This window comes from Dendropsophus ebraccatus, chromosome 1 (assembly GCF_027789765.1).
Source record: "Dendropsophus ebraccatus isolate aDenEbr1 chromosome 1, aDenEbr1.pat, whole genome shotgun sequence".
NCBI classification, from domain to species: domain Eukaryota; kingdom Metazoa; phylum Chordata; class Amphibia; order Anura; family Hylidae; genus Dendropsophus; species Dendropsophus ebraccatus.
Window position 1 is genome coordinate 102,127,510 of NC_091454.1, and position 13,898 is coordinate 102,141,407.

The following is a 13,898-nucleotide window of genomic DNA, read 5'->3' on the forward strand; positions in this document are numbered from 1 at the left end:
TTGAATCAGCTAAAACTATCATTGTCGCTCTGATTCATTCCTGACTATTGCAATTCCTTACTGATTGAACTTCATTTCTCCAAACTCTCCCCCCTCCAGTCAATTCACAATGTAGTAGCCAGACTTATTTCCCTGTCTAGCTACTATACCAATGCCCCCCCCCCCCCATGCCAGTCACTACACTGCCTCGATATTAAACACAGAATACAATATAAATTCCTCTTGCTCACCCACAAAGCTCTCCACAGTGCTGCACCTCCCTAAATCTTCTCTCATCTCTGTCTGCCACCTTACCCCTATTTAACGCTCTGCTATTGACTTACACCTAAAATCCTCCTCCTCTTTTACTAAAAATGTTCTGTAGTGATTATCAACCATTTACAGAGGCTGAAGGAGGCCCAAGTGGTCAGGCATGGTATTGAAAATCCCCTCCTCCCATGTTAAAGCAAATCTTCACCAGCCAATACCCATCCCCAAACTGCTATTATCGTCTTCTACACTTCATCACGCCATGTCCGGTCCCGGGGTCTGCCTTTCATCTAGTGCTGGTATTATGGATAAAAATAAGTTGTTGGGCTTCTAACAGGCCACTTTACCTGTCAATAATTCCAGCAGAGCGCACTGAGAGAGAGCCGTGACTAGTCAGGGCCTGGACACCAGCCAGATGACTAGTCACGGCTCTCCCGCTGCACCACATACTGGAATAAAAAAAAGTTTTCTCAAATACACCCTAACAGAAGACGGCACACAGACTATGGTAAGGGAGCGCTTTAGCAGCTCTATTATAATATTATTATTATTGTCGTCATTATTATTATTAGATGCTAAATACTCCTGATTGGTTCCCTTCAGGCTCCATTCACACGGAGTAAAACTAGCGAAATTTAAGCCTGCCAGCCTCCATGTGATAATGGCAGTCTATGGGAGGCTTGTGCACCTCTTCTCTCCACGCTAAAGAAAGGACATGTCCATTCTTCAGCACGGAGAGAGGAGTTGAGCGAGCCTCCCATAGACTGCCATTATGAGACCGAGGTTGGTGGGATTCTCTGCCGCAGAATTATGCCAGTTTTACTCTTTGTGTAAACGGAGCCTTAAAGGAAATTTGTCAGTTGTAATTCCAAACTGCTGACACTATTAGATAGCTGTTAGGTGAAGGAGACAAATGGTACCTTTAATATATCCAGCTGTGCTTCCAGGATGTAGAAAGATTTTTTTTTTATTTTATGGTACAAAGAATCAAAGAGGCTTTCCCAAGCTCCTGAAAAGATGGAAGCTGGAATGCTTCCTCCATCCCAAGCAAGGTCAGTCATGAGAGGAAGGACTAAGGGGCCTATTCCACGGAACGATAATCGGCCGAATCAGCCCGAGTTGACCGATTATCGCTCCGTGGAATAGAGACAACGATCAGCTGATGATTGTGTCATCGTCTGATCGTTTATTTAGGTGAAAACCTAAAATCATCGGGCACTGACCGCGCATTGTTACGTGGAATAACGGTGACCAACGACCGGCGACCAACGATTTAAACACATCATACATTACCTAACCAGGCTGCAAGGCTTCTCCTGCGCTCCTTCTTCCTTCTGGTCCCGTGCGCCGCAGCAGCTTCGGAAGGGCCTGTCTGAGCTGACAGCCCGCTCAGCCAATCACTGGCCAGGACCGCCGTGGCCAGTGATTGGCTGAGCGGTCTGTCAGCTCAGACAGGCCGCTCAGAAGCTGCTGCGGCGCACAGGACCGGGAGGAAGAAGGAGCGCAGGAGAAGCCTTGCAGCCTGGTTAGGTAATGTATGATCTTAAGAGATGAGCGAACCCGAACGATCGGCATTTGATTAGTGGCGGCTGCTGAACTTGGATAAAGCTCTAAGGTTGTCTGGAAAACACGGATACAGCCAATGACTATATCCATGTTTTCCACATAGCCTTAGGGCTTTATCCAAGTTCAGCAGCCACCGCAAATCAAATGCCGAAAGTTCGGGTTCGGAACGACTCGAGCATGCTCCAGGTTCCCTCATCTCTAATGACCTTTAAACAAGGGCTGCAAGAACATCGGTAACAATGTCCCTGCAGCCCTCATTAAACGACTATAGGGCCGTGGAATAGGCCCAGTAAACAAGCGGCGATCTAGCAGATCAACACTCGTTTACATTGTTGATCGGGCCCCTATTGGTCCGTGGAATAGGACCCTAAGGAGGTGTTACAGCTTGCTGCAGAACTTGCTGTACTTCAGAATAAAAGCTTTTCTATTACATTCTGGAAGCACAGCTGGATTCATGAAATGTAACATGAGTCTCCTTGACCTAACAGCTATCGTAGAGTGCCTGCAGTTTGGAAGCTAAACTACAGCTGACAGATTCAATTTAATGGCATTCTTACATGCAATACTAAAGACTGCAGCTAGCAGCAGTGTTTTTTGTGCCATTTCTTTCTAGTAACTCTTCTGACCTGGATGTACAACAGATCTGGCGTAAGGCAGAGACTAGAATGCCTGTTGTATAATGTCAGTGTATTAACAATAATTTACTAACAGCATCAATGATCCAAAGTTGTAAAGCATCTGCACTGTCAGATGTACCACATCCTTCTCAGATCATAATAGTTAATAAGCGTCAAGCAAAACAACAAAACACTGATATATTTTGTATAAAATAACACTTCAGTGTAACAGTTGATGCTATTTTGCTTATTATGTTGAAATAAACGTTTGGTGCCTTGTTAATAACATCTTGTTAGCTGACATCTCAGGGGATGGCGTACACATTTGAGACCAAGAATAAAAAGTGACATTTTGAAATATCAGGTTCCTTCTATTGCAGCATAAAAATGAATGCAGTTATTCTCCTTCTCCCTACTGAATTGTGGTAGACATGGACTGGCAGGGAAATACACAGACACAAAGGATAATTTATAGCAGTGGCAAAATAATCAAGTCAGCACAAACCATAACAGACAACAGGGTTTAACTGCATATGCCACATTTTCAGATAATTTTTTAAAAAAAAAAATTATCAGTGGACACTATTAAAGTCACTGTCTTTCAGTACTCCAGAAGTCCTAGAACACAATGTAGTTACATTTTTAAAAGTGTCCTGCTCTTTTTGACAGAACTTTTAATTTCAAACCCAGCGAGAGGCCAGATAATGAGAGCACAACACTGCTGGCAGTCTAAGAGGTTTATTAGAAATCAAACTTTCTGGGATCACACAGCGTTAGCTTGAAGTTAAGACTATTGAGTGCCCCATGGTCATATACTGCATATCAATAAAAGGCTACATGCTGGGTGTACTCCTCTCTCGCTCCTCTCCAACCACCATCTTTCAAGTGTTCCACATAAATCACTCCAATATACAAAAGAGTGTGTTTGGAGTAATCTGTTGGGTTTGCTTCTTCTAGCTAGCATAAAATTAATCGGTTTCACATGTAAGGATTCTCAGATCTTTCCCAATTAACCTTTTTTTAAAACCTTTCTCCAAAAGACAAATCTCTTGGAGAGAAAAACATTCATTTCTAGATAACAGAGAACTAGCTGAAAGTTACAAACAAATATGTGTTTCATGGCGAAAAGTGGGTCCGTGAGTGCCATTAATAGGGTGCTTTTACAATGACAAATAGGGACTGTCAAAAGCAAGCAAGCAATTACATTGTCAGGATCTATATCATCTGTATGGTATCCCTTCCAATAACATGCATATCATAATGCATGAATGAGGAAGTAAAGTCTTTGTGCAATATAAAAGTAGTTTCAACACACTTTTTAATGCCATGGTTTTTATTGTTTTTTTTTACATTGTAAATTATCCTGGAGGACATAAAAACTAAAATGTGTTAAACCAAAATAGGTTTTCTATTTTAGATTCTTCAAAGTAGCTTCCTTTTGCTTTGATGACAGCTTTGCACACTCTTGGCAGTCTCTTAATCAGCTTTATGAGATGGCTTGAAGGGTTTTCCAGCAGTCTTAAAGGCATTTCCAGAGTTGGTTGCTTTTTCTTCAGTCTGCAGTCCACCTCATCACAAACCAATTGGCTGAAGCCTCATTCTCTGACAACACACTCCATCAATTGTCTTGATTAAAAAGCCCTTACATAGCATGGGGGGGGGGGGTTGTTTGGAGTCACTGTCCTGTTAAAAAACAAATGATGGTCCCATTAAGCGCAAACTGGATAGGATGGTGTTGTAGCCAGGCTGGTTAATTGCGCCTTGAATTTTAAATCAATCACCAAATGTGTTGCTAGCAAAGCACCCACACACCATAACTCCTCGTTTCTGCTTTACGGTAGGAATCATACCATGTACAAGACATCTGCTGACCTCTTTTTGTGTCTCACAAAAACATGGAGGTTGGGATCAAAAGTTACGACTCAAAACAAAGTATACATTTTCTCTAGTCTTACGTCTATTCCTTCTGTGTTCCTAGGCCCAAACAACTCTTTTTGTTGTTTATCAATAGTGGCTTTTTGCAGCAATTCTACCATACAGGTAGGAGATGTTGATATGTGTCTGGTACGTGATCTCTGTAAGGCATTTACATGGGCTCTAATCTGAGGTGCTGTATAATTTGTAGTTTGTGAGGCTGGTAACTACTGTATAATGAACTTATCCTCTGCAACAGAGGTAACTCATGGTCTTACCCTCATAGGAAAGTCCTCAGGGAAGTTTTCATGACTGCGCCTGAGGTTACCTTCAAATTTCTTGTAATTTTTTAGAGTGACTGACCCTAATGTTCTAAAGTGATGATAGGATGATGTTTATCTTTATTTTGTTTAGTGGTTCTTGCAATAGTGTGGATTAGAACGAAAGCTGAATAGGGCTAAATACTGCGTAATACTACTAATCCTACCTCAGCACAACACAAATGTTAATCTCAAACACATTATAAAGGCAAGGGATATGACAAATTTACTCATGACAAGGCATACCTGGTGGAAAACCACTCCAGGTGACTACCTCATGAAGCCAACTGAAAGAATGCTAGTGTACTAAGCCAACATCAAAGAAAAAGGGAACTACTTTGAAGAAACTAAAATACGAAATGTACTTTGGTTTAACACTTTTTGTTTACTTAACTCCACATATATTCCTTCATTATTTTACGAATCTAAAATGTAGAAAAAAAAACAAGGGACAAAAAAGGTCTGTCCAAGAATTTAAGTGGTATTGTACAAAGGTGATTGTTACCATGATTATTTGCTTTTGACAGTCCCTTTTATTAGAAAGGTACCCTGTACACTGGTAATCATCAACTGTATATGGAGAAACAAGGAATCAATTGTTCAATTTTCACACCATAGAAGAAATGAAGATATTCCACTGACATCTTTGAGGTGACCAAATCCTCCAGAGAGATGTACTTTATAGACACCCTACACCTAAAGCAACTGATTGAGGTCAAAAATGAGGAATTCTCCAATATTACTATTGGGGGGTGGGGGAATTATTGCCTGTGACTATTTGCTGTGTGTAGCACTACAAGTATAACCCCTTTAATTGGGTTTAAAAAAAAAAATAATAATAGTTATCCCAACAAAGTTATTTCCTATTGACGGCGGAACCTGCCTTCACCTTAAAAATGTTTGGAAACCTCATTTCATTTCAGGGACATTTGACCTTCTCATCGGTGGGATACCAGCAGCCAGAAAAACCCTTGAAGGGAGGTTCCAAAGTGAGTTAAGTGCCATTTTTCCTAACACATTATTTTACTTAACCTAGCCTCTAGATGGCAAGACACTTAGTGGCTGAATACACATATTAGCTTCAACACATATTGTTCTGCCACATAGGCAGAAATGTAAAATAGTCATAGAAAAAAGTAGATACATATAAAAAAAAATGTTTTACCTGCATTGAAACACCTTCCACTCTTGCTATGCAAGCTACACGATCAAGGAAAGTCACAGTGACTGGCACTGCCACAAAAAATCCACTGACAAATGCACGGATATGTTTTCTTCCAAAGAAATGTGCCATCATCTATACAAAAAGAAGAGAACAAGATGACATAGCTGTGTGTACAATTCAGACAGTGTGTTTTCTGTTCAGTATTTTAGCCACCACCAGTAGAACCACCAATAAAGATATAAACTATAATGGCAAGATTTGTCTTCCTCCCTTTGACTTATTACAAATACTGAGCAGCATGTTTACTAAAACATAAATGAGGCATTGTATTATCCTCATGGTTTAAATAAAACTGATACAAAATATTTACATAAAAGTGGCCTTAGAGGGGCTGCCAAATTTAGAAAATTCTCTCATATAGCCCAGTGATGGGGAACCTGTAGCCCTCTAACTGCTGCAAAATGCAATTCCAATTAGCATGATGGGATATGTAGTTTTGCAACTACTGGAGGTTCACAGGTTCCCCCATCCTTAAAGAGAATGTACCATTAGACTAGTAAATATGAGCCATACATACTATCCTGTCGGCACTGCAGTGTACTGTCTGGTCTTGTGTAGCTTTTTTATTATGCTGCGCGGTTCCCGTTATTTCCGCCGATATATGTATATGCTTATTAGCTGCCCTAAAGCACGGGAGGCCGGCCCGGCATCTGTAATTCCACCTTCTCTCCGCCCCCCTCGGTGACACGCTGTCCTCAGGTTGTACTGGCACGACTGATGACGGCGCTCGGGATCCGGCATGAGAACACTGCGGCCGGGCAGAAGACAGAAGGCGGGCTCTGTGGCAGGTGTTCCAAGATTTTAAATGGGGAACTCCAGGTAGAGGTTAAAAAAAATTAAACTTCTGCAGAAGCATAAAGCATTACTTACCTATCTATTACATTTTTGAAACTACCAAAAATCCATTTGTTTTGGGGGGTTTTGTTCTGTTTTGTGTTTCTGCACTTCCTGGTTTATCAGTTGTACACAGTACTACAGGTTCCAGAATGCAATGCTTTCCCTCAGCTGTTCATCACAGTCCTCCACCCTGCCTATTCCCCACCCAAAGCTGTTGCAGAACATCTAGGCTGTGTTCACACATTGCAGTTTCATTGTGTTACTGAATTATTTGCAGTAATTTATGATATCATTGTGGTCCCACCCACACAGCACGCTGTATTCTGTACCTGTAACACCACACAGCACGCTGTATTCTCTACCTGTAACACCACACAGCACACTGTACTCTCTACCTGTAACACCACACAGCATGCTGTATTCTCTACCTGTAACACCACACTGTACTCTCTACCTGTAACAGCACACAGCACACTGTATTCTCTACCTGTAACACCACACAGCACGCTGTATTCTCTCCCTGTAACACCACACAGCATGCTGTATTCTCTACCTGTAACACCACACTGTACTCTCTACCTGTAACAGCACACAGCACACTGTATTCTCTACCTGTAACACCACACAGCACACTGTACTCTCTACCTGTAACACCACACAGCACACTGTATTCTCTACCTGTAAGACCACACAGCACACTGTGTTCTCTCCCTGTAACACCGCACAGCACACTGTATTCTCTACCTGTAACACCACACAGCACGCTGTATTCTCTACCTGTAACAGCACACAGCACACTGTATTCTCTACCTGTAACACCACACAGCACACTGTACTCTCTACCTGTAACAGCACACAGCACACTGTATTCTCTACCTGTAACACCACACTGTATTCTCTCCCTGTAACACCACACAGCATGCTGTATTCTCTACCTGTAACACCACACTGTACTCTCTACCTGTAACAGCACACAGCACACTGTATTCTCTACCTGTAACACCACACAGCACACTGTATTCTCTACCTGTAACACCACACAGCATGCTGTATTCTCTACCTGTAACACCACACAGCATGCTGTATTCTCTACCTGTAACACCACACAGCATTCTGTATTCTCTACCTGTAACACCACACAGCATTCTGTATTCTCTACCTGTAACACCACACAGCACACTGTATTCTCTACCTGTAACACCACACAGCATTCTGTATTCTCTACCTGTAACACCACACAGCACGCTGTATTCTCTACCTGTAACACAACACAGCCCGCTGTATTCTCTACCTGTAACACCACACACCACACTGTATTCTCTACCTGTAACACCACGCTGTATTTTCTACCTGTAACACCACAAAGCATACTGTTTTCTCTACCTGTAACAGCACACAGCACGCTGTATTCTCTACCTGTAACACTACACAGCACGCTGTATTCTCTACCTGTAACACCACACAGCACGCTGTATTCTCTACCTGTAACACTACACAGCACGCTGTATTCTCTACCTGTAACACCACACAGCACGCTGTATTCTCTACCTGTAACACTACACAGCACGCTGTATTCTCTACCTGTAACACTACACAGCACGCTGTATTCTCTACCTGTAACACCACACAGCATGCTGTATTCTCTACCTGTAACACCACGCTGTATTCTCTACCTGTAACACCACACAGCACACTGTATTCTCTACCTGTAACACCACACAGCACAGTTTTCTCTACCTGTAACACCACACTGTATTCTCTACCTGTAACACCACGCAGCACGCTGTATTCTCTACCTGTAACACCACAAAGCATACTGTATTCTCTACCTGTAACACCACACAGCAAGAAGTATTATCTACCTGTAAGACCACACAGCACACTGTATTCTCTACCTGTAACACCACAATACACACTGTATTCTCTACCTGTACCACCACACTGTATTCTCTACCTGTAACACCACACAGCACGCTGTATTCTCTACCTGTAACACCACACAGCACGCTGTATTCTCTACCTGTAACAGCACACAGCACACTGTATTCTCTACCTGTAACACCACACAGCACACTGTACCTGTAACATTGATATTGGAATAAAGTAAAGAACTTTTAGTATTTTTTTTTTTATTTCCACGCACATATTATAATCAGGCACAGGGGCCTTTTTTTTTTTTACTTCCTGGATTTCTATCAGCTACCAGTGTGGCAGAACCGTACAGATACAGTAATACATTGTATAGACACATCTATATAACTTTTAATGTACTTTTAATAGAAAACAAGTTTTTCTTATCCAGAGTTCCCCTTTAATAAGAGGCCTGCCGCAATTAGAATAGGAGGCATTCCAGTGAAACCTGAGGAAGGCGAGTCAGCGAGGGGGGCAGAGAGGAGGAGGAATTTCAGGCTCCGGGCTGGCCTCCAGTGCTACAGAGCGGCTAATTAGCATATACATATTTCAGCGGAAATAACGGGAAGTGGGTGGCGGCATTATAATCTTTCTTGTAGCGGAGCTGGCCGTGGGCTAATTTTCTGCAGGAAGCTGTATAGTTTTATTCCAATTTTTTTCCGATCTCTTTTATAAGGCTGGGTTCACACTACGTATATTTCAGTCAGTATTGTGGTCCTCATATTGCAACCAAAACCAGGAGTGGATTGAAAACACAGAAAGGCTATGTTCACACAATGGTGAAATTGAGTGGATGGCCGCCATTTAATGGCAAATATTTGCTGTTATTTTAAAACAACGGCTGTTATATTGAAATAATGGCAGGTATTTACTGTTATATGGCGGCCATCCACTCAGTTTCAACATTGTGTGAACAGATCCTTTCTGTGTTTTTAATCCACTCCTGGTTTTGGTTGCAATATGAGGACCACAATACTGACTGAAATATACGTAGTGTGAACCCAGCCTTATGTTGTTTTTCTGAGGCAGTTTGACAAGCACTGTGTTGAACAAATAATGGTATGGCTTTGCAGCTTGGGTCATTTCGGATGTGGCATTACCAAACTTATACTTTTTGGGGCGTTTTATGTTTATGTAACAATTCATTTTGCATGGGGAGCAAAATGTCATTTTATTATTTGGGGGGTGGTTATTATGGTTATTATATTATTAGGGTGGTTTTTTTATTACACTTTTTTTTACTTTAACACTAGTTTTACTAGTGTTCATTAACCAATGATCTGCTGATCACTGTTACAATACACTGCACTACCATTGTAGCGCAGTGTATTGTACATGGCAGCACTATGCAGACAGGCAACCTACACAGCCATGCCTCTGGCTTTAGACGCCCCTGGGATGATGCAATGGAGACCGATCAAAAGCCAGCCCTTATTGGGCTTCTGATCGGTAAGTATAGCAGCAGAGGGCTATCGAAACCCATGTAATAGGTTAAAATATCCAGGTATTTTCAGCAGGAGCCTGGCTGTCATACTGACAGAAGATCTCCCGCAATGCCAGCGCAGTTGGCATAAAAAGGCATCGGAATAAGGCCCATTAGTGACTGCATTAAAAAGGCGCATTGGCGGTCACTAAGGAGTTATGAGAAGTGTAAATGAGGCTAAACTCCTAGCTGCCGCGATCCCGGGTGCTATATGCAGCCCTTTACCCAAGGGCGAACGGCGTAAAAACAACCTATTCCCCCCCCCCCCACAAATAAGAAAATTTCACCACACATATAATTTATTTCTGCTTCCACAGCATATTTTAGGCAAAAAATTATGTCTGCCATTGCAAAGTACAATTAGTGGGGCAAAAAAATAAGGGCTCATGTGGGTCTCTAGGGGGAAAAATGCAAGTGATATGGCCTTATATACACAAGGAAAGAAAAACGAAAACGCAAAAATGAAAACTGGCTGTGTCCCCTAAGGGTTAAAGCAAACGTACCATCAGGTACATTCGCTTTAAGTTTTTCACATAGAACAACGACACGGGGAAGACGGTCCTTTTTTGAACCGCAGCCTGGTTCCTCATATTCTACCCATTGGGGAGAGGCAAGACCCAGAATTTAGGCAAGCTCCATTTCAAGCAATGTAGAGACAAATACATAGCAGAAATCCAATGTAATGCCCAAGATTCCATGATTCTATGTATTCCATGGCATAGAAAAATACAATGCACACACGGCTTGAAAAAAAATTGTGCACAGGATTTTTTCTCTAACAAAAGTGAAATCTATTTACCTGGTTCAGAGCAGAGGTAGCCTTGCACCAGCTGCAGAGTTTTTACATTTTGGGTAGATGATAGATAAGGCTGGTTCGACAGTGTTAACATTTTGCCCAATACAGTAGTCCCTCAACTTACAACGGCCTCAGGACACAATATTTTCAACATATAATGAGTGTTTTCCAGCAGTGCTTGTCCAGTTGTCAGAGAACCCCCATCCTGACTGGTCAGGGTCACAGGCTGTATGGTCACCCCACCTGCAGGAGATCACTGGCTCTCCAGCATGGCTGCACACTAGGGGGCAGTGACAGGGAACCTCCTGATGTGCCCCCTTCCTGTAGTGCAGGGATAGGGAACCTTTAGCCCCTCAAAGCCTTGGTTATCCAGACCTTATGGGAATCCAGGGGGCTGGAGGTTCCCCATCCCTGATATAGGGACATGGCTCTTTAAAGGGGTATTCCCCCCAAAATTATTTTTGCATTAATATGTTGCCTACCCGTCGCTTTACATCTTTCCAATATCAACTTATTATGGATTCTGCACAATTTTGCTGTTATCTAGGTGCATTCACCCCCAGGGAATACATAGAATCATCAGCTCTGAGTCCAACCAGACACGCTCCCTGCTCCTGGCCCACACCCACCGAGACGGCATCACCTGTCCTCCCTCTCTTCAATGGGCCAGGTTAACCCAGCCCACTGAAGAGAGGGAGGACAGCTACAGTCTCCCTCAGCTTCCTCCAGTGCTACTGTGACCCCCTCCCCACACACACCTCCAACCATGCCCGCTCTTGTCATCCCCCCCCCCGCTCGCCCCTGTGCTGTGACATCCCCCGCCTCCCCTAGATTCAACCATGCCCGTTCCTATGATCCCCTGGCCCGCTCCCCCCCCCCATTGATACAACCATGCCCGCTCCTATGATCCCCCGGCTCGCTCCCCCCCGCCAGATACAGCCATGTCCGCTCCTATGATCCCCCGGCTCGCTCCCCCCCCCCCCCGATATAACCATTCCCTGCTCCTATGCTGCGCTATGACACTTCCCCCTGCACACACACACAGCCGACTGTCTGCTCTACCTTCCGTGCCAGCCAGATCCTGCACAATGTCAGCATAGGTATCACAGCACAGGAGCGGGCACCGTCAGCTGTGTGTGTGCAGGGGGAGGTGTAACAGCACAGGAGCGCTCACCCGCAGCACAAACACACCCGCCATGTGAGCGCTCCTGTGCTGTGCTCCTGTTCCAGTGCTCATCCAGCAAGTCCCGGCGGCAAGACTCACCGGCAGCCCACGGCACTCCCTCCCTGCGACTCGCCCACAAGCCCGCAGCACCCAACCAAGTGCCCCCCCCCCATGACTAGCCAGCAGCACCCCCCCGCGACTCACCGGCGGCGCATGGCAAAGACTGTTCCCCAATGCCCACACGTGACTCACTCGCAGCACCGCAACACCCCCCCTGCAGCGGCACAATTGCCTCTACAGCCCCCCCCACTCACCTCACAACTCACTCAACTGCTGTGCAGCTATCTCACTCGACTCTGCTATGCCGCTCACTCACTCGACTCTGCTATGCCGCTCACTCACTCGACTCTGCTATGCCGCTCACTCACTCGACTCTGCTATGCCGCTCACTCACTCGACTCTGCTATGCCGCTCACTCACTCGACTCTGCTATGCCGCTCACTCACTCGACTCTGCTATGCCGCTCACTCACCTCTGCTACATCATGTACCAACCAGCATAAGCATTGCATGATGGGAGATGTAGTTTTCTGGCCGGCGCCATGTTGGATATAGTTTGAACTTGTAACTATGGAACGGCAGCAGCTAGAAAGACGGGAGATGGCTCAAAATTCTCAGGGGGACTTGGTGAGTGAGACTAGCTAGGTTTGGGAGCATTTTATTTTTTTATCTCTTGGGGGGAATACCCCTTTAAATTCTGGGATGAAGGGCCCACACTGCGATGCCCCGCCCACAACGTGCCCTCCCCACTCCTAAAGCTGAACTGTCCCCGCCGCCTGGTGGGTGTCTGATACTGGCTACTAACTATACTGCGGGACACAGCCCGGTGCTGTCTGCACTATACAGATAGACCTGTACCCTGTGGCTGGGGACATCAGCACCACGTTTTATTAATGGGAACACAATGCACAGAGCACAGGCGGCGTGCAACAGCTGCCATGCTGCTTCATACACAGGTGAACCGCCCTGTAACTGCTCAAACAGAACTCCTGCACCCCCTATGTGATGCAGAGACAGCTGGAACAGCCGGCCCCGTAACGTGTATAGAGCAGTCAGCCTCTACCACAGCATGTCACTTCAGTGTGAGCAGCCCGCACGTGCCATTACCTGCCTGTCTTCCTGTTTCCCGGGGTCACGCTGCCTCACACTGTGTGTAGCCTCTGCTATGAGTGTGACGTCAGCAGGAGGGGCGGGGCTGTGCTGAGCTTACAAGGGGGAAGTAGGAAGCAGTGAGATGCTGCACTGTGCACTCCTGTATGCTGGGAAACAGGGAAGGGAGCTCCAATATCCACAATAAGAGGGGAAGGGGACTGGTGTATGTGTCTGTATACAGGGGGAGAGGACTGGTGTGTGTGTGTCTGTATACAAGGGGAGAAGACTGGTGTGTGGGGTCTGTATACAGGGGGAGAGGACTGGTGTGTGTGTGTGTGTCTGTATACAAGGGGAGAAGACTGGTGTGTGGGGTCTTTATACAGGGGGAGAGGACTGGTGTGTGTGGGGTCTGTATACAGGGGGAGAGGACTGGTGTGTGGGGTCTGTATACAGGGGGAGAGGACTGGTGTGTGTGTGTGTCTGTATACAAGGGGAGAAGACTGGTGTGTGGGGTCTTTATACAGGGGGAGAGGACTGGTGTGTGTGGGGTCTGTATACAGGGGGAGAGGACTGGTGTGTGGGGTCTTTATACAGGGGGAGAGGACTGGTGTGTGTGTCTGTATACAGGGGAGAAGACTGGTGTATGTGTCTGTATACAGGGGGA

General features: G+C 45.0%; 1 protein-coding gene across 3 annotated transcripts in view; it reads right to left on the bottom strand.

Annotated features, from left to right (window-relative positions):
• Nucleotides 1–13,320, bottom strand: part of IMMP2L (inner mitochondrial membrane peptidase subunit 2) — an 816,543-nt gene extending 803,223 nt beyond the window's left edge. For 2 of the 3 annotated variants that reach the window (XM_069976139.1, XM_069976149.1), the window contains exons 1-2: nt 12,616–12,690; nt 5,832–5,963 (exon numbers count right to left, since the gene is read on the bottom strand). In XM_069976139.1, the coding sequence (XP_069832240.1) occupies nt 5,832–5,963; nt 12,616–12,654 (171 nt within the window). In that variant the 5' untranslated portion in view covers nt 12,655–12,690. Of the gene's footprint in view, nt 1–5,831; nt 5,964–12,615; nt 12,691–13,249 lie in introns of those variants that run through there. The other variant, XM_069976146.1, reaches the window with a different exon arrangement.
• Nucleotides 13,321–13,898: the final 578 nt, after the last annotated feature.